Below are 18,937 nucleotides of genomic sequence, written 5' to 3'. Positions count from 1 at the left end.
ATAAAGCACAACAGTGACATGCACACAAACAATAAAATGTAGAGTTGTGTAATAATCAACCATGTAGATGTCCTTCTCGTTACTACTGCAGTATTCTAAACAGAAGGGATCTCCCACTCAGCCAGTATACAAAAGCCTAATGATCTTGTATGTACCCTAAGTAACAGTTATTCTCCCCGCACAGAACATAAGGCATAAAAGGGACGTGCGGATCAAACTACCCAGAACTGAATTGCCCCAGAAGATAACAGTCTCCACAGGACAAAGGAGTCCATGCAAATCCAGAAGGAAAAAATGCACAAGAAAAATTGAAAACCCTCAGCCAGAAGGGAATCTAAAACCGAAAAACAAAACAAACAAGAGGGGGAGAGGGGGTTGAAGGGAGGAAGTGAATAATGCATCAGTAAAGAGAAAGACAGCTACCGTTATGGTAAGATGTTATACAACTGTTCTATGTCCTTCTATAAAACTTCTGCAGTGAGAGGTTGGCACAATGGTTAAGGTGTTTATCTTACAGACACAAGGTGCAGGGTTTGATTCTCACATGGAACAACTGGCTAGACTTGAAATGGCCCATAAGGGCAGTTAGCCTACTACTAATCTAAGAATTTAATCTATTTGTGGGCTTTCGATGTTTGGATGTAGACCCGGGAAGAAACTCTTACTAAAGAAGGTTGACTGTGAAAACATCCTGTATCCCGAATGTTATCTAGGGGCAAAAATATTCAATGAGTCTTTGTATACAGGAAAAAGCTTATGAAAGTTAACAAATGTACTACAGAAACCTGAGATTCTGCAATGCTTGCTGTGATCCCTAAGGAGTGAAACATGAGGAGCAGATATTTGGTCCACAAGACAAGACTGCATCATAAAACAACTACCAGAACCCAGTCATCTAGGTAAGGGAAAAATCTTGTGATTTGCAGCTCAACGTGAGCTTCATTAACACCCAAGTGCTGAAATGAAATCAAGGAAAGCACCCAAAATGCAAAACTACTAATGTGCAGCGCCTCCTTAGAAGTGATCTTCTTGACTTTTACATGCATGTAGACATTCTGAAAATGCAAAAAACACACACTAATCCCATCTGAACAGGTACTGGAAGTGTTTGCCTACTTTTATTTGCAAACAAAGCGCAGAATTGGTCAACAACATTATCACATGGGGTTAATGCTGTGATCTGAAGTTCCTGAGGTACAGAATTTGATTTCCACAGACCAGATTTGCCAACTAGTCTAACTGTTTCAGTGGCACCCCTTGCTAATAGACTGGTATAGAGAATATCACTAGGAAAGCAATGGGTTCAAAATCTCTTCAGGCCTGTCTTTCTTGATTCATCAGCTATCACAGTGGGTTATAATCCTGAGATTTACTGTGGCAAGCATGCACAGTTTGATTCCTGTTTACCCCCTGGTGTTGCTTTTAGATGGGCAACTGCACATTCACCTCTAGTTTATCACCCTTGTCCCGTAAGGCAAAAAATAAATGAAAAAAGGCATGGGTTGATTTCTTCTGTATACATCAACTGACATCTTGGTTCAACTGACATCTTGGTCTACTGGAAAGTACAGTTTTGTACCTACCATAAATGTAGATGTTCGAGTGTATATCCTGCTGCAGTCATCACACTTGGGTTATCCTGCCATCAGGCGGTCCTGCAGTCAGCCCGAATTCCAAACTCTTGGTCCGGCGTCAGTTGCTGTCGCTTCTTCGCTGACATCAGTGTGCCAGGGGTATATGAGAGGCATCCAACGCCATTTTCTTCAGTTTTTCTTGCCCAAGATGTCAGGTGCCCCCCCCCCCCCCACAAATGGTGGTCAGTAGATAGTACCAATAATAAAAAGTGTAGCATAAACAAAAAAATCCCTCCAGCTATAAGCAAATACATCACAAAGGTTGTAACAGATTTTAAGGTATAGAAAGATCTTAGTTAGGTCAGAGGGGGTGGAGGGAGGGTAACCTGGACTGCAGCAGGGTATACACTCGAACATCTACATTTATGGTAGGTACAAAACTGTACTATGTCCATCGTGTTACCCTGCTGCAGTCATCACACTTGGGTAGAATCCCAAAGCTAAGGATGGGAGGTGGAGTCAAACAGGGTTAGAGGAGGCTAGAAAACTGCAGTGGCGAAGCCAGCTCTAGTCTTAGAGTAAAGTGGTAAGTGGTAATGTTTGGTGAAGGTGTGTATTGAACTCCAAGTTGCACCTTCCAGAATATCCTTGGTTGGCACCCCCCTGAGGAAGGGTGTAGATGTAGCTGCTGCCCTGGTAGAGTGGGGCCTTATGCTAGCAGGAACTGGTTTTCCATGGTGGGTGTAGCAAAAACGTATGCAATGTCCTATCCATTTGGAAACGGTCTTTTTTGAGATAGCCTTTCCTTGTGATGCTGCAGCATAGGATACAAAAAGCTGGTCAGATTTTCCTGAAAACCTTAGTTTTATCCAAGTAGTAACGTAGCTGCCTGTGAATGTCCAAGGAATGTAGGAGTCTTTCTCCTTTGTTCTGTGGAATTGGAAAGAAGGTGAGTAAATGGATGGTTTGATTTAGAGCCACACTGGATACCACCTTAGGCATAAAGGAGGGGTTAGTTCATAGAGAAACTCTGTCTTGATGAAAAATGAGGAAACACTCTACTGCCATTAGTGCCTGAAGCTCTAAAACTCTTCTCGCTGAAGTAATTGCTAGCAGCAGGGCAGTCTTCCATGATATAAACTAAGTCAGCTGAGAAAGCTGGCTCAAAAGGAGGTAGCGTAAGTTTTTCCAGAACAAAGTTGAGGTCCCAAGTAGGTGTTGGTGCTCTTCTGGGAGGCCTAATATTTTTGGCCCCTCTGAGAAACTGCCTTAGGAGTGGATGTGAAAATAAGGGAGGATCCGTGTTGTAGTGAGCTGAAATAGCTGAGGCGTGGATTTTAATAGATGAAAAAGAAAGCCCTTTGTGTAACATCTCAGTTAAATATTGCAGAATCTGAGGTATGTCAGGCTGAAGGGTATTTTGGCCTTTAGCTTGGTTCCAGGCACAAAACCTTTTCCATTTGTCTGAGTAGGCTTTCCTGGTGCTGGGCCTCCTGGCCTCCAGAATAACATCCATAACAGCTTGTGAGAGAGGAGCTGGCTGGTTGCTTAGGTGATTTGCCATGCAGCCAAGTTTAAGGTTTTGAGCTGGCTGTGTAGAATCTGTCTTGCTGTGTGAGCAGATGGGTAATTTGTGGTAGAATCCATGGTGGGCCCTGGGCCATATTCCTTAATAGTGGATACCAGTGCTGGCGTGGCCAGTCTGGGGCAATGAGTATCATTCGGGGTCTCTCCATCCTGACTTTCAGCAGCACCTTTGTGAGAAGGGGTAATGGAGGAAAGGCATATACTGTCAGCATTTTCCAACTGAATGAGAGTGCATCCATTTTCCAAGCTTGATGGTGAAAAGTCCTTGTGCAAAATTTTGTTAGTTGATAGTTTTGGGGGCTGGCAAACAGGTCTATGTCTGGGAGCCCCCATTTTTGAGTTATCATTGCAAATACTTGTGGATCCAATTTCCACTCGTGGGGATCCATGATGTTTCTGCTTAGGTCATCTGCCAATGTGTTTTTATTTCCTGGTAGAAATTGAGCTTGTAATTGAACTTGGTAAGCCAGTGCTGTGTTCCACAAGGTCATTGCTTGCCTGCATAGAGGGTAGGAGTGTGTACCCCTTGCTTGTTTATGTACCACATTACTGTGGTGTTGTCTGTCCTTATGATAAGCTGTCCTGGATGTAAGAGGTCCTTGAAGGCTGTCAGAGAATTTTGTACAGCTAGCATTTCTTTTTGATTGATGTGCAGATTCCTTTGATATGCAGTCCATGTGCCCTGAATGCACCGTCCTGCCATGTGTGCCCCCCAGGCATAGTCCGATGCATCTGTTGTCATAGTTTGCCTGGATGGGGGTAAGGTGAAAGGCTGACCCTTGTTGAGGTGACATGCCTGTGACCACCATAGAAACTCCTGTTGAAGGCAGGGAATGTGAGAGGTATCATTGTTTCCAAGCTGTGGCTGTGTTGAGTCCATATGCTTTTTAGGTACCATTGTAATTTCCTCATATGCAATTTTGCAAATGGCATTAGTAGTATGCAAGATGCCATGAATCCCAAGGCCTGCAGAATTTTTCTTGCAGGGAGTTGGGTCTTTGTTGCCATTGTTCTGAAGTATTGAGTTAATTGTAGTTGTTTGTCTGGCATCAGATAAGCCATCTGGACCATTGTATTCAAGCTGGCACCCAGGAATGTCATATTTTGTGAGGGCACTAGTTTTGATTTCTTTTCGTTTACTGTGTACCCTAGGCAACTTAGAAGATGTGTTACAAAAGCCAGGTGTTGTAAGAGAATGTCCTTGCTTTCTGCTTGGATGAGGCAGCCGTACAGGTATGGGTATATTTGAATTCCTCTTTGTCTGCAGTATGCAATTACTGGTGCCAGGCATTTTGTGAAGACCCTGGGCAAGTAGATAAGCCAAAGGGCAGTGCAGAGAATTGGTAAAGGGTTGAACCTGCAATGAAACGGAGGTATCTTCTGCAATTTTGTCTGATAGGGACATGCAGGTTATGCCTCCTTGAGATTCAACGTTACTAGCCAAGCTTTCTTGCCCAACATGGGAAGAAGCTGCTGTAGTGTTAGCATCTTGAATTTGGGTACTTGCAAGAAGGTGTTTAAAATTGAATGGTCCAGAATGGGTCTCCAAGCATTGTCCTTTCTGGGGACTAGAAAGAGCCTTGAGTAAAATCCTTGGCCTTGCTCCTGTGTAGGTACCAGTTGAATGGCTCTCATGTCCATGAGAGCTGTAATTTGTTTTTGTGCCTCTGCCCATTGATTTTGTGGCAGGTTTGGCATACCTTTTATCCTTGGCAAGGTGTGGAAATGGAATCTGTATCCTTGTGTGATAATGTCTAGGACCCATTTGTCCTTTGTGACGATGCGCCAGTTGCAAAAAGTGCTAATTTTCCTCCCAAGGGAGCTGCCAAGAGAGTTTTGCTTGGCAGTTTGAGGTTTAAGTCATTGTGTTTGCCTTCTAGTAGTTTGGGACCTGTCTTCTCCTCCCTTCTGTGTTGCAGTGCCACACTGGCGATGTTTGTAAGGGATTTGTGCTTGTCCTCTGCCCCTTGGGCGCCTGGATTTACCCCTCTGTGGTCTGTCAGAAGCTGGAAAGGACCAATTTTATGTTGGCCAATTTCTGCTGAAGCATGGGGGCTGTACCTGTAAGAAATCTTTGACCGTCTGCATAGATTTTGCCTTATCCTCCATTTTCTTTAAAACCTCCTCTGCTTTAACCCCAAATAAGAAATCCTGCTGTAAGGGTGCATCTAGTAACTTTGCTTTAACATGATCAGGCAGAGATTGTTCCTTTAACCAAGCATGCCTACGTATAACAGACCCAGTAACAGCTGCTCTAGAGGAAGCTTCCAAGGCATCAAAACCACATTGTAAAGTATGTTTGCCCACCTGTTCAGCTGCATGCAACAGATCCTGCATTTTCCTTGAATTCAGACTGTTGAGGGTGCATGCCTATCTTTTGTTTTATTTGAGACATTAGGAATTGCTGGTATTTAAGCATGTGAAATTGACAATTTAGTGCTTTCATAGCTAGAGTAGCTGAGGTGTAAACCTTCTTCCCCCACCTATCTAGTGCTCTGGAGTCCCTTTCAGAGGGTACAGGATTTTTAGCCATAGAATCCTTAGCCCCTTTGGGACCCTGGGAGATTGTCTCTGGATCAGCAACAGGGCTTTTGTATAGGAATTTGTGTGAGTCAGGCACTCTATAGTATCTATCTGGTTTGGCTGGAGCAGGAGGCAGAGAATCTGGATTTAGACTAGATTCTAAAAAAACATCATCCACAATGTCTATAACTGGGGGGATAGCAAGTAGTCTGTGCTGGGGGAGTAAAAGAAACTCTCGGAGCCTTTTCTTTGAGTTGGAGTAGTCCTGACCTTCCCAGTGGAAATGTTCCCTCATGGTATGTAAGGTTTCCCCCAAAGGAATAATCTTCAGGGGGAGAAGCAGAGGGAATGGAGTCTTCAGCATCAGAATCTTCATAAGGGGGAAAGGAGTAATCCTGTTCCTCAGAGGAGCCTGAGGAAACAGACACTTGATCAGAGGAGGCATAATCCTCCTCTTGTCTAGGCCTTTTGTCGGGGGTGGGGGGGTGGGGGGTGGGAACCCCTGATCAAAGAAATCAAATCTTCAGCCATTTTAAGCATCTGTTTCTTAGGCATAGGGCGTTGACCTGGAGACTGAAGTGTAGTCTTTTTTGGTTTTAGAGGAGTCAAGCTCTACTCTCACCATAAAATCTTATGCTAAGCTTAAGATTTTATGGTGAGAGTAGTCGGTCTGAAGACACCTTCAGAAACCGAAGGGGTTTCTACAGCACCGGCTTCTCCTTCTGCAATGTCGTCGGTAGGGCCTAAAGAAAATGGCTGCGTCGGCCTAGAACTCTCTGCTGGAGAATCCGAAGCAGTCTGGGGATCCAATTCAGCGGTAGCCAGGGGCTGCGTAGGTGCCTCACTGAAAACCGGAGAACTGGCGACCGGCCCAGCCGAGGCCTCAGAGTTTGGCTTGGATCTAGGCTGCCTTTCTTTATCTTTGCATTTTTTTATGCACGCCGGTAGTCGGCTGCTCTGACGGCATAGTGTAATTAAATTTCCTACCGAAGTAGTGTCATGCAAAATCAAAGCGTCGCTTTATAGTTCGCTTATTGAACCTAGCACAAAACCGACAACCAGTGACGTCGTGGTCTGGGCCTAGGCAAGGTATACAAAAAGAATGAAAGTCCTTATGAGGTATTTGCTTCCCACAAGAAATGCAATTGTTAACTTTTTCTGACATCAGACTGAGGCAAGAAAAGGTTCCCCAACAGGGTACTTAGCTTTGAAGACTTCGGACTGAAACTCTATTAGAAAATCGCAGGTGTCGGCCGACCGGCACGTGCGAACTGCTTCTGCTTCGGGCACTGTGCGGCAAGAAAGACTGAAGAAAATGGCGTCGGATGCCTCTCATATACCCCTGGCGCACTGACGTCAGGGAAGAAGCGACAGCAACCGACGCCGGACCAAGACTTTGGAATTCGGGCCGACTGAGGGACTGCCTGACAGCAGGATAACCCAAGTGTGATGACTGCAGCAGGGTAACACGATGAACATCTGTCCAACACTGCTCTGGTGACACCTGAAAACTCTAAAAATCAGACATCCCACCTGCAGCTCATCCCACAGAAAATGAACTACAATGCAGCCATGACTGTTAAAGTGAACATCACCCGATAGTGGCAACATTCCTTAATAAAATATGCTTCTGCAAGCAGCAGAGGCAGTGCCAATGAGGGTTTTTGGCTAGAGATGCACTGGCAAAAGGAACACTTAGAAGCACTGTTTCCCTTCAGCATAAAGTACAATAATTCGCTATATTAGGACTCACTTCTGAACTGGGTGATCAGCAAAAAAGAAATGTGGAGTTTAGAAATCAGTTGTTCCTTCTAGTTGAGAGTGTGAGGTCATTACCTGTATTATCAGAGGGTGCACCCTAGACAGCAGAAAAAAAAAGTGTGTGCAAACATTAGCTCATAGAGAAGGAAACCACAAAGTACAGTTGTGTACACTTACCATAAATGTAGATGTTCAAGTGTATTCACTGTTGCAGCCATTACATTTGGGTTATCTGCTTGCACTAGCCCTCAGTCGGCCTAATTAACAAAGTCTTGGGTCCTGCATCGGTTGCTATCCCTTCTTCCATGACGTCAGGTCGTCAGGGGTATAAAACATGCAGCCGACGCCATTACATCAGTTTTTCTTGCCCCAGATGTCAGGTGCCCCACTAATGGGAGGCAATTAAATCTATAATACAAGGATATACTGCCAACAAAAAAGCAAATACACCAAAAAGCTTTTTGAGCACAGTAAGTGATAGTAGAGATATAGCCAAAAGAAGAAAGGGGGCTGGAGGAAGGGTAACCAGGACTGCAACAGTGAATACACTCGAACATCTACATTTATGGTAAGTGTACACAACTGCACTATGTTCTTCGTGTTTCACTGTTGCAGTCATTACATTTGGGTAGATTCCCAAAGCTAAGGTTGGGAGGAGGAATTTAAATAGAATTAGGACCAGCTATAAGGCCCTGCAAGACTGCAGTGGGAAAACCAGCTCTGGATTTAAGAGAAAATTGGCAAATGATAATGCTTGGTGAAAGTATGTGCAGAACTCCAGGTAGCAGCTTCTAGGATGTCCCTTGTAGGGACACCCCTGAGAAAGGCTGTAGAGGTAGATGCAGCCCTGGTTGAATGGGGTCTGATGCCTGTGGGATAGGTTTTCCATGGTGCTTATAGCAGAAATGAATGCATGGCCTATCCATTTTGAAATGGTTTGCTTTGAAATAGCTTTCCCCTCTGTCCCTGCAGCAAATGCTACCATCAGTTGATAAGATTTCCTTTGAGGTTTAGTCCTGTCCACACATCTAAGGAGTGCAGTATCCATTCCCCTTTGTTCTGTGGGTTAGGAAAGAAGGTAGGCAAATGAATGGACTGATTAAGAGCCACACACTGGATACGACCTTGGGCATGAAGGAGGGATTGGTTCTGAGGGACACCCTGTCTGCATAAAAGATGATGAAAGGCTCCACTGCCATAAGGGCCTGTAACTCGGATACCCTTCTTGCAGAAGTGATTGCTAAAAGGAAAGCTGTTTTCCAGGAAAGGAACTTTAAATCTGCAGTAGCAGCTGGCTTGAAAGGAGGAAGAGTGAGTTTCTCCAAAACAAAGTTAAGGTCCCAGGCTGGAGTTGGAGTTCTCCTTGGTGGCCTTAAATTTTTGGCCCCTCTGATGAACTGCTTGAGCAGTGGGTGACAGAAGAGGGGAGGCTCTGTGGTATAATGAGCTGAAACGGCTGAGGCATAAATTTTGATGGAGGAAAAGGACAAGCCCTTATGAAGCATCTCAGTCAAATATTGTAGAATCTGAGGTAAACTGGGCACTGCTACGCTCATCCCTTGAGATTGGTTCCAGGTACAAAATCTTTTCCATTTTGCAGCATAAGACTTTCTAGTACTAGGCCTACTAACCTCTAAAATTATATCCATCACTGATTTAATGAGGGGTGGTAAAGGAGAGATTAGATGATTAGCCAGGCTGCTAGGTTCAGGGTTTGCAGCTGAGGGTAAAGAATCTGGTTCTCCTGCTGAGACAACAGGGAAGAAGTCTGAGGCAGGTGTCATGGGGCCAAGCGTGACACACTGCGCAGGAGGGGGTAAAGTGTTGGCGTGGCCAGCATCCTTGGCTTGTCCTGTTTGATCTTTAGTAGTACCTTGGAGAGCAGAGGCAGAGGAGGAAAGTCATAAGCTGATAGGTTTTTCCAGCTGAAAGATAGAGCATCCACTTTCCAAGCTAGTTTGTGGGGAATCCTTGTGCAAAATGCATCCAATTGATGGTTCTGGGGGGAGGCAAACAGGTCTATACCTGGGCTCCTCCATTTGCTTGTCAACATGTTGAAAATCTTTGGTTCCAGTTTCCACTCGTATGGGTCCATGAGGTTTCTGCTTAGTCCATCTGCCAGTGTATTTAGTTTTCCTGGCAGGAACTGAGCTTGTAGATTCACTTGGTAGCTCAAGGCTGTGTTCCACAATGCCATGACTAGTCTGCAGAGGGGGTAAGAATGTGTACCCCCCTGCTTGTTTATGTATCACATGACCGTGGTGTTGTCTGTCTTTACCATTAGTTGTCCCGGAAAAATGTGGTCCTTGAAGGCTGTCAGAGCATTCTGTACAGCTAACATTTCCTTTTGATTTATGTGTAGGTGCATTTGCCTTGGGTTCCATTTGCCCTGAATGCACTTCCCTGCCAGGTGAGCCCCCCATGCATAGTCTGATGTGTCTGTTGTTAAGGTTTGGGTGGCAGGGGGTAGTGTGAATGGTAGTCCCTTGTTTTGGTGGCAGGCCTCTGCCCATCAAAGGAACTCTAGGCGTAGACAAGGTATGATAGGAATCATAGCTTCTAGATCCTGTGAATGTCGACACCATAGGCTTTTGAGATACCAATGCAGTTTCCTCATATGCACCTTGCATATGGAATTAGAAGAATGCAGGAGGCCATGAACCCCAAGGCCTGCAGTATTTGCCTTGCAGATAACTGGGTTTTTGTGGCCATTTGTTTGAAGTAGGTTGTCAAATGTGTCAGTTTCTCTGGCGTGAGGATAGCCATATGGGAAGTTGTATTCAAGCTTGCTCCCAGGAATATAATTTGTTGACAGGGAACCAGGTGTTATTTCCTTTTGTTTATGGTGCACCCCAGACAAGTCAGTACCCTTTGAACAAAGGCCAGATGATTCAAAAGTATATCTTGGCTTTCTGCCTGAATTAGACAATCATCCAGGTATGGATATATTTGAATATTTCTTTGTCTGCAGAATGCAATGACTGGAGCTAGGCACTTTGTGAATACCCTTGGCACAGTAGATAAGCCTAAGGGCAGCACAGAGAATGCCTGCTTTGAAGCATAGGCATCTTCTACAAGATTCCCTGATAGGGTTGTGCAGGTATGCTTCATTTAAGTCTAGTGTTGCCAACCATGCATCTTTGCCTAGCATAGGAAGCAGCTGAAGAGTCAGCATCTTGAATTTTGGAATCACCAGAAAGGTATTTAGAGTAGAAAGGTCTGGGATAGGGACACCATGTATTGCCTTTTCTGGGTACCAGAAAAAGTCTTGAATAGAAAACTTGTCCCTTTTCCTCTTCTGGTACCAACTGAATAGCCCCCATGCTTAAGGGAGAGAGTACTTGATTTTGGCCCTCTGCACACTGATTTGGGGGTAGATCTGCCCACCCGCTTGGTGTTGGTAAGGAGTGAAAGTGAAATCTGTACCCTTGGGACACTATATTTAAAACCCATTTGTCCTGGGTAATGAGTTCCCAGTTTTTGGCCTGCAGACCAATCTTTCCGCCTAAAGGAGAATTCAGTTGGGAAGCGCTTGGAAGTTTTAAAAGCAAGTCACTGAGACAGTTTTCCATAGGGGGGTGTCTTACTACTCCCTGATGTGGGTGCTGAAACCCCCCACTGCTTAGTCTTGTGTGTCCCCTGGGACTGAAACCTGGGGTTTCTGCTGTACCTGGATTTGGCTTGAGAAGACCTGGAAGGGGCTGGAAAGGACCAATTCTTAGAGGGCCAATGCCTGCTAAATCTAGGAGGCTGAACTTATAAGAAATCTTTAACAGTTTGCATAGATTTAGCTTTATCTTCCATCTTTTTAAGAACTTCCTCAGCCTTGTTGCCAAACAGGCGGTCCTGATTTAAGGGAGCATCCAACAATTTAGCTTTAACATGATCAGGTAAAGATTGCTCCTTAAGTCAAGCATGCCTTCTGAGCACAGACCCAGTAACAGCAGCCCTGCAAGAGGCCTCTAATGAATCAAATCCACATTGCAAAGTATGTTTTCCAGAGGGAATAGAATCTCTGCATCAGAATCCTCATAAGTAGATGAGGGCAAATCCAGATCATCAGAAGAATCAGAAAAATCGGAATCCTAGTCAGAAGATTCATAAACAACTTCAGTCCTAGGTCTCTAAGAAGGGGGAGGTTGGCTTCCTAGAGTTATAAGATCTTCAGCCATTCTTATCATTTGTTTTTTAGGCATAGAGGCCCGAGCATGCGGCCTGGGCATCAATTTTTTAGGCATGGTTCGAGATTTAGACCTAAATGAAGATGGAGGCGTTGGTTTAATATGCAAGTCTGTAGGCCTGAATACACACTCAGAAGCCAGTGCCTGCACAGCGGCTCCGGACCCATCCAAGGTAGAGACATCCGCGGGTTCCATAGTTGAAGCATCTCGCGGCATACCGGACTCCGAATGGGTCTCAGTAGAGGCTTGTGAATCAGAAGGAGCGGATATCAGAGGCTGTGAAAGCGCCTCACTGAGTATCGGTGAACTGGTGTCTGGCTTAGGAGAAGCGTCGCCGGCAGTTTTGGACCTCGGCGGCCTGTCTCTGTCTTTATCTTTGTGTTTTTTCGAAATCCCAGTAGTCAGATGTCTGATGACATTTCTGGATAATTAAACAGAGAACTGAAATATTTAGAGCAAAAATATACCGACGACGGATGGTGCGCTGATTAAATAAAGCACAAAACTGACAGCAAGGTACGTCGTGGTCAAGACCTAGGCAAGGACTACAGTACGAATGAAAATCTTTATGAGGGATATGCTTTCCACAAGTAAGTTTCCCCAATGGGGTACTTAGCTTTAGTTGAAGACTTCGGTTCTGAAACTCGAAAACAAAAATTTCAGGATTCGGCCGACCGGCACTTGCGAACTGCTTCTGCTTCGGGCACTGCACGGCAAGAAAGACTGATGTAATGGCGTCGGCTGCATGTTTTATACCCCTGATGACCTGACATCATGGAAGAAGGGACAGCAACCGACGCAAGACCCAAGACTTTATTAATCAGGCCGACTGAGGGCTACTGCAAGCAGATAACCCAAATGTAATAACTGCAACAGTGAACACGAAGAACATCAGCAATATACTGCAGACAGCACTCATGACTTTTGGAGATGTCTATGCACACTGACAAATGTGGTTTCTTTTCTGGTAAAGATGCTCATTGTCTGCATATATTAATTCTCCAACGATGCAAAATGATACAGAAATTATAGAAAACAGCAAATTTACATAAAACATTCTACTACTTACACACAACTACTGTCCAAATTCATCAACATGATTTATTGTTTCTAATGCTTAAAATACGTAACAGCTTAATAGGATGAACTTACCTCATGGCAAGTGTCATTGTAAAGCATTCCAGCAATTTCAGCCTGTTCACTTTCCGCTGCAAGAAAAATCATTACGGTCACAGAAGAAAATGAACCAGATCTAATACAATTACTATGAACAAACATTAGGAGAAATTTAAGTGTGTGACTACAAAGTTCTAGACTTGCATTACTTAAAAACAAACAAAATGATGGAACTCGCTTTGGCAAGAATTCAGAGTACTGAGACACAAGGCACTTGCATGACACAGCAAAGAGCATGGCAACCAACATGCTCAAGTCATATTCTGTGTGTGGGAGGAGGAAGAATAAATTACTTAACTTAAAGCACTGTGGTGTGAAGTACTCACCCTAATCAGTTTACCTCTAAAGGAGAGACTCTTAGTGCAGTTCTCTGGCTTCTACCCACCATAACCTGCCACACGGCTAACTACTGAGGCTTCTGAAGGTCCCGTTAAACAGCAGCAACACCACTTCACAAACATCAGTTTGTATTCCACATAAAAGTAGCTGCATCCTCTGCTGCTGCATAATCTCTTCTTCAAGGCTCTAGTCTTACAAGTACCTTATGAGGTTATAATATCCTTCACAAGGAACGCTTACAGCACAGTTCCTCAGTGCTGGGCAGAATCCTAAATAGTTCTGTAAAACAAAGTACAGTTGTGCAAGAACTTACCATAATAGCAGATGTCCTACTGATCATTGTTGCAGTATTCCAAACTGTTGGGTTATCTTGCTAGATAACCTGGATGTCCATCCTGGGTACCAAAAGCAAAATCTTCCAGAGAGCCATACACCTGATATAGGACCTAAGCCCATGGGCATAAGGATACCTAAACAGGCCCATGAGTACTGACCATTTCCAAGTCAGGAAGCATTTAGACAACTCAGGATATTAGATAACTGGCCAGCTAGGAGAGGAGAAGGCAGAAAATGGCTCCCCTTCGGTCCATGAAAAGAGATCAGCAAAGGTAAAAAGAGGGGAAGGCACGATAGGAAGGAATACTGGAACAAAGATCAGTAGGACTTCTACTGTTACAAAAAGTTCTCTAACAACTGTTCTATGTCCTTCTTTAGATCACTGTTCAAGTGTTCCAAACCTTTGGGTAAATCCCATAAGCTTAAATAGTGTAAAGTGTGGCTGGATAAGACATGGGAGAGCTGTCAAACAGACCAGAGAGAACTGATCTGGTGAAGGCAGCTCTGGATTTAGAAAAGGCATCTACTTTGTAATGTTTGGCAAAAGTATACACAGAGGACCAGGTAGCTGCTTCTAGGATAGCAATTGAATCTACCCCTCTTATAAAATGCTCCAGATGAGGCCAGTGCTATGGTAGAATATGTTTTCCTTGGAGAAGGCAAAGATCTGCCTTTGTAAGTGCAGCAAAAGATGATGTATTTAGAAATCCAGTTAGCAATAGTTGATTTTGAAACAGGGCTACCTAGTATAGATTCTTGGAAGGAAACAGATGGTCACTCTTTTTCAAATGTCTGTCTCATCCAAGTAAAATCTGAGCTGTCTTTGTGCATCCAGAGAGTGCAGAATTCCCTCTTCCTTATTCTGTGGTTTATGAAAGAAAGTAGGGAGGTTGATGGCCTGATTAAGGGATAGCTCATTTACCGCTTTAGGCATAAAGGAGGGGTTAGCACTCAGGGCAGTCTATTCTTATGAAAAATAAGGAATGGAAGTGATGGCCTTAGGACCTGGAGCTCAGAAACTTGTCTTGCTGAAGTAAGGACTACTAGTAGCAGTATGGTTTTCCAATTACAAAATTTGAAAGAGGCAGAGGCTGCTAGTTCAAAAGGAGGAAGCAAGTTGAGTTTTTCAGTAACAGATTTGAGGTTCCAAGAAGGTGGAACAGCTTGCCTGAATGATTTAAGGTGGAGTACACCTTTCCGAAACTGTTCTACCTCTAGCCTACAAAAAAGAGGAGGATCTAGAGGCAAGCAGTTCAAAATAGCTGAGAGGTGTGCCTTGATGGAGGACTATGCCAGGCTCACTTTTAAAAGCTCACATAAATAAGACAGGACAATGGGGAAACCTGTTTGCATGGGGTGATGTTTGTTAGCATGACACCAAACAGAAAATCTTTTCTAATTTGATATACAAGATTTTTGGGTATTAGGTTTCCTTGCCTCCTGGAAAGCCTGTAGCTTGTCCTCAGAAAACTGGTGCCTGAAAGGGATCATAATCCTATCATCCATAGAGTCAGCTTGAGAGGTAACAGGCTGGGATAAAGAAGTTAGCATTTGCATTGTCTAGCAAGTCTACTGTGTGAGGCAAATTACAGTTGTGTACACATCATAAATGTAGATGTTCGAGTGTATTCATTGTTGCAGTCATTACATTTGGGTAATCTGCTGGCAGGTTGCCCTCAGTCGGCCTGAATAACAAAGTCTTGGGTCCTGCGTCGGTTGCTGTCTCCTCTTCCATGACGTCAGGTCGTCAGGGGTATAAAACATGCAGCCGACACCATTTTATTCAGTTTTTCTTGCCCCAGATGTCAGGTGCCCCCCAAATGGGGAGCAAAAATATATATAAAAATATATAAACAGCAATATATAAATATATATATATATATATATATATATATATATATATATATGCGCTTTTAGCAACATAAACTTTACCTTCATCTAAAAGCAAATACACCACAAAGGCTTTAGAATATAGTGAAGGAAAGAGAAGTAATAGAAAAGGGTGAAGGCAGGTGGGTAACCCGGACTGCAAAAGTGAATACACTCAAACATCTACATTTATGGTAAGTGTACATAACTTTACTAAGTTTTTCATGTTTCACTGTTGCAGTCATTACATTTGGGTAGAATCCCAAATCTATGGATGGGAGGATGGAACTAAATAGCATTAAGAGCGGCTATAAGGCCTGCAGAACTGCAGTGGCAAAGCCTGCCCTGAATTTTGAGAAGAGAGGCAGATGATCATGCTTTGTGAAGGTATGAACAGAGCTCCAAGTAGCAGCTTCTAGAATATCTTTGGTTGGAACTCCTCTGAGAAAGGCTGCTGAGGTAGATGCAGCCCTGGTAGAATGTGACCGGATTCCCTTGGGCACAGGTTTACCATGATGCAAGTAGCAGAAACGAATGCAGTGGCTTATCCACTTTGAAACAGTTTGCTTTGATATAGCCTTCCCCTCTGATCCTGAAGCCAATGCCACCAGTAGTTGCTCAGATTTTCTTAGAGATTTGGTACTGTTTAAGTAGAATCTTAGTTGTCTGTGTACGACCAATGAATGCAGAATCTGCTTCCCCTTGTTCTGCGGATTTGGGTAAAATGTTGGCAGATGAATAGTTTGGTTAAGAGCCACACTGGATACCACCTTAGGCATAAAGGAAGGCTTGGTTCTGAGGGATACCCTGTCCGGGTAAAATGTAATAAAAGGCTCCACAGCCATGAGAGCCTGTAGTTCTGAAACCCTTCTTGCTGAAGTGATTGCCAAAAGAAAAGCTGTTTTCCAAGATAAAAACTTTATATCCGCAGTAGCTGCTGGTTCAAAAGGAGGCAGGGTGAGTTTTTCCAACACAAAATTGAGGTCCCATGCAGGAGTTGGTGATCTTCTGGGAGGCCTTAAATTTTTGGCCCCTCTAAGATACTGTTTTAGCAGAGGATGAGAAAAGATGGGAGGCTCTGTGTTGTAATGAGCCAAGATACCAGAGGCATGGATTTTTATTGAAGAAAAAGATAGACCCTTGTCAAGCATCTCAGTCAAGTATTGTAAGATCTGAGGGATATTTGGTTTTGCTGCGTCCGTTCCTTGTGCTTGGTTCCAAGCACAGAATCTCTTCTATTTATCAACATTTTTCCAAGCACAGAATCTCTTCCATTTATCAACATTTTTCACTAATGTTATTCATGTAATTGTGTTGTGTGTAGACAGCTCATACTAGTGTCTAATTATTTCTATATAATTGTGCTGTTACTGGTGGATAGAATCACATTAGAGAACCACGACAGATTGCTGCTTGCTATATTTTTATCTGTGACTGCATAACTGTTGTTCTTCCAATTGGCTCAGTATCTGCATATTTTTATCTGTGACTGCATAACTGTTGTTCTTCCAATTGGCTCAGTATCTACATATACAAAGTAGTTGGTGCATGGCATTGTCCTGCATGCGGTAGCTATTTGCTCAGTGTGTTTTTTATAATCTTTATAATATATATTTACCATCTCAAAAGTGCTTACTCCTCTCTGTACTCTTCTTTTCTAGACCTAACACCACTCTTAAGTATTTCAACTGCGGTACCACCTTTAACATTCTTGTAAGAAAAGTGCAGTCCGGGTCTGAACTGTCTGCAAACAGCTACAGTTAACTTTGAGTATGTGTCTACCTGTTTGAGCCAATATTCATTTTCCCCTGGAGAGCACTCTGCTTTGGTTGTAAGCAGCCCCCCCCACACACACACACACACACACACACACACACACACACACACACACACACACACACACACACACACACACACACACAAACACACACACACACACACACACACACACAAACACACACAAACACACACAAACACACACATCTTCACTTTCTCTTATTCCCTTCTGTTAGCAAATAGTATCCATAACTGATCAATACTGTGTGTCTGTAAATTTAAACTATGACCACAGTAGCCTACTGATATAAGGTTATCCTGTTTTTCCACCTGAGAAACTAATGACTTACAGTTTCAGAGCAGTCCTTGGTCAATTGTGATTGTTTCTTAACAGATGTCTTTACTTTGTGATTGTTTCCAGCCCCTCATACGAGCAACTAACAGGGTCTCTACCCACTTCACTCCCCACCCTGCCCCCTATTCCCTCCCACCCCCCGGTGGTCCCACCTTTATTGCACTCAAACCCCTCCCATCTTTCTAATAGCCAACCACAGCACTAACCCAACACTACCTCCTCCATCTTCCCACTACTATCACACCTCCTCATCTAACATGTACAAGCATACCTTTCCTATGTTCACTGCATGCACTCTCCTTGCATATCTTACATCATACCAAAGCTCCATCATTCCCCCACTCAACCACTACCACTGTACTACTACTCACACCACCACTCATGTCTCACCCACACTCAGCTCCCCTCCCACCAGCTCAAGAACCATCCATACGCACCCCCCACATATTCTACCATCTACATTACTCAAACATAAAGCATCCCTACAACTTAACATAGTTACCCTCCCACCATACCTATTACCCACAGAGCACAATTATAACGTTCCCTTATAAACAAACATATTCAAAAACTGAGAAAACTAATAATCTCATGCTTATCAAAACTAGCCCTAAGTGGAGACATCCACCCCAACCCTGGCCCTACCATCTCCAACCCCAATCTTCATAATCAGACTAGAAACCACAACTTCTCCCATATTATAGCCAATAGAAAGCCAAGTGACTTCCTTATACTATGCCTAAATATTAGAAGTATAGCCAACAAAGTCCATGAACTCCATGCCACCATAGACTTGTACTCCCCAGATATAGTCATCCTGACAGAAACCTAGCTAAAACCTCACATTACCAGTGAGCAAATACTCCCTACCGGTTACGGCATACTAAGAGTAGACCGGCTAAACAAAAAAGGAGGTGGTGTAGCTATAATATTTAAACAGCATCTAAACATCCAGATCTTAAAATCATCAGCTCCACAAATAGGCAATAAAGAAATAATATATACCAACCTCAAAATTAACCAAAACAAAACCATCAACATAATTGGATGCTACTTCCCACCTGGCCAAAACATCCCTCCCCTAGAAAACCTCCTCAGCTGGTCTACCCACCATCTCCCCCAAGAAACTATCATCTTAGGTGATTTCAATATTGACTGGCAATCCTGTTCTGGCAACAATCCAACCCCATCATGTACACCTTCATGGCTTCACTCAACTAGTCCAGTCACCAACCAGGATAAATAAAAACTCCACCAAGCACACTACCCTGGATTGGATACTAGTCAGTAAGACCACCCAGTCATATATAACAGGCTGCTTATCAGATAGCCTCAGTGATCACTCCCCAACATTCCTACTCAAAAAATACCTATACCAAGCTAAACCTGTCATCTACCGTCAAAAAAGTAAAAAACTAAACTTTAACCCACTCACATTCATCTCATCCCTCAAAGAATGT

The 18,937-nt window shown here is 43.6% G+C and overlaps 1 protein-coding gene across 6 annotated transcripts in view; it reads right to left on the bottom strand.

The window, feature by feature from the left end:
* Positions 1–18,937, bottom strand: part of ZMYND11 (zinc finger MYND-type containing 11) — a 1,778,022-nt gene that overhangs the window by 486,454 nt on the left and 1,272,631 nt on the right. For all 6 annotated transcript variants that reach the window (XM_044064681.1, XM_044064682.1, XM_044064678.1 and 3 more), the window contains one exon: positions 12,779–12,834. In XM_044064681.1, coding sequence (XP_043920616.1) covers positions 12,779–12,834 — 56 coding nt within the window. The remainder of the gene's footprint in view (positions 1–12,778; positions 12,835–18,937) is intronic.

This window comes from Protopterus annectens, chromosome 3.part0, assembly GCF_019279795.1.
Source record: "Protopterus annectens isolate FY-2018-M chromosome 3.part0, PAN1.0, whole genome shotgun sequence".
Lineage (NCBI taxonomy): Eukaryota > Metazoa > Chordata > Ceratodontiformes > Protopteridae > Protopterus > Protopterus annectens.
This window is presented reverse-complemented; position numbering and strand designations above follow the sequence as displayed.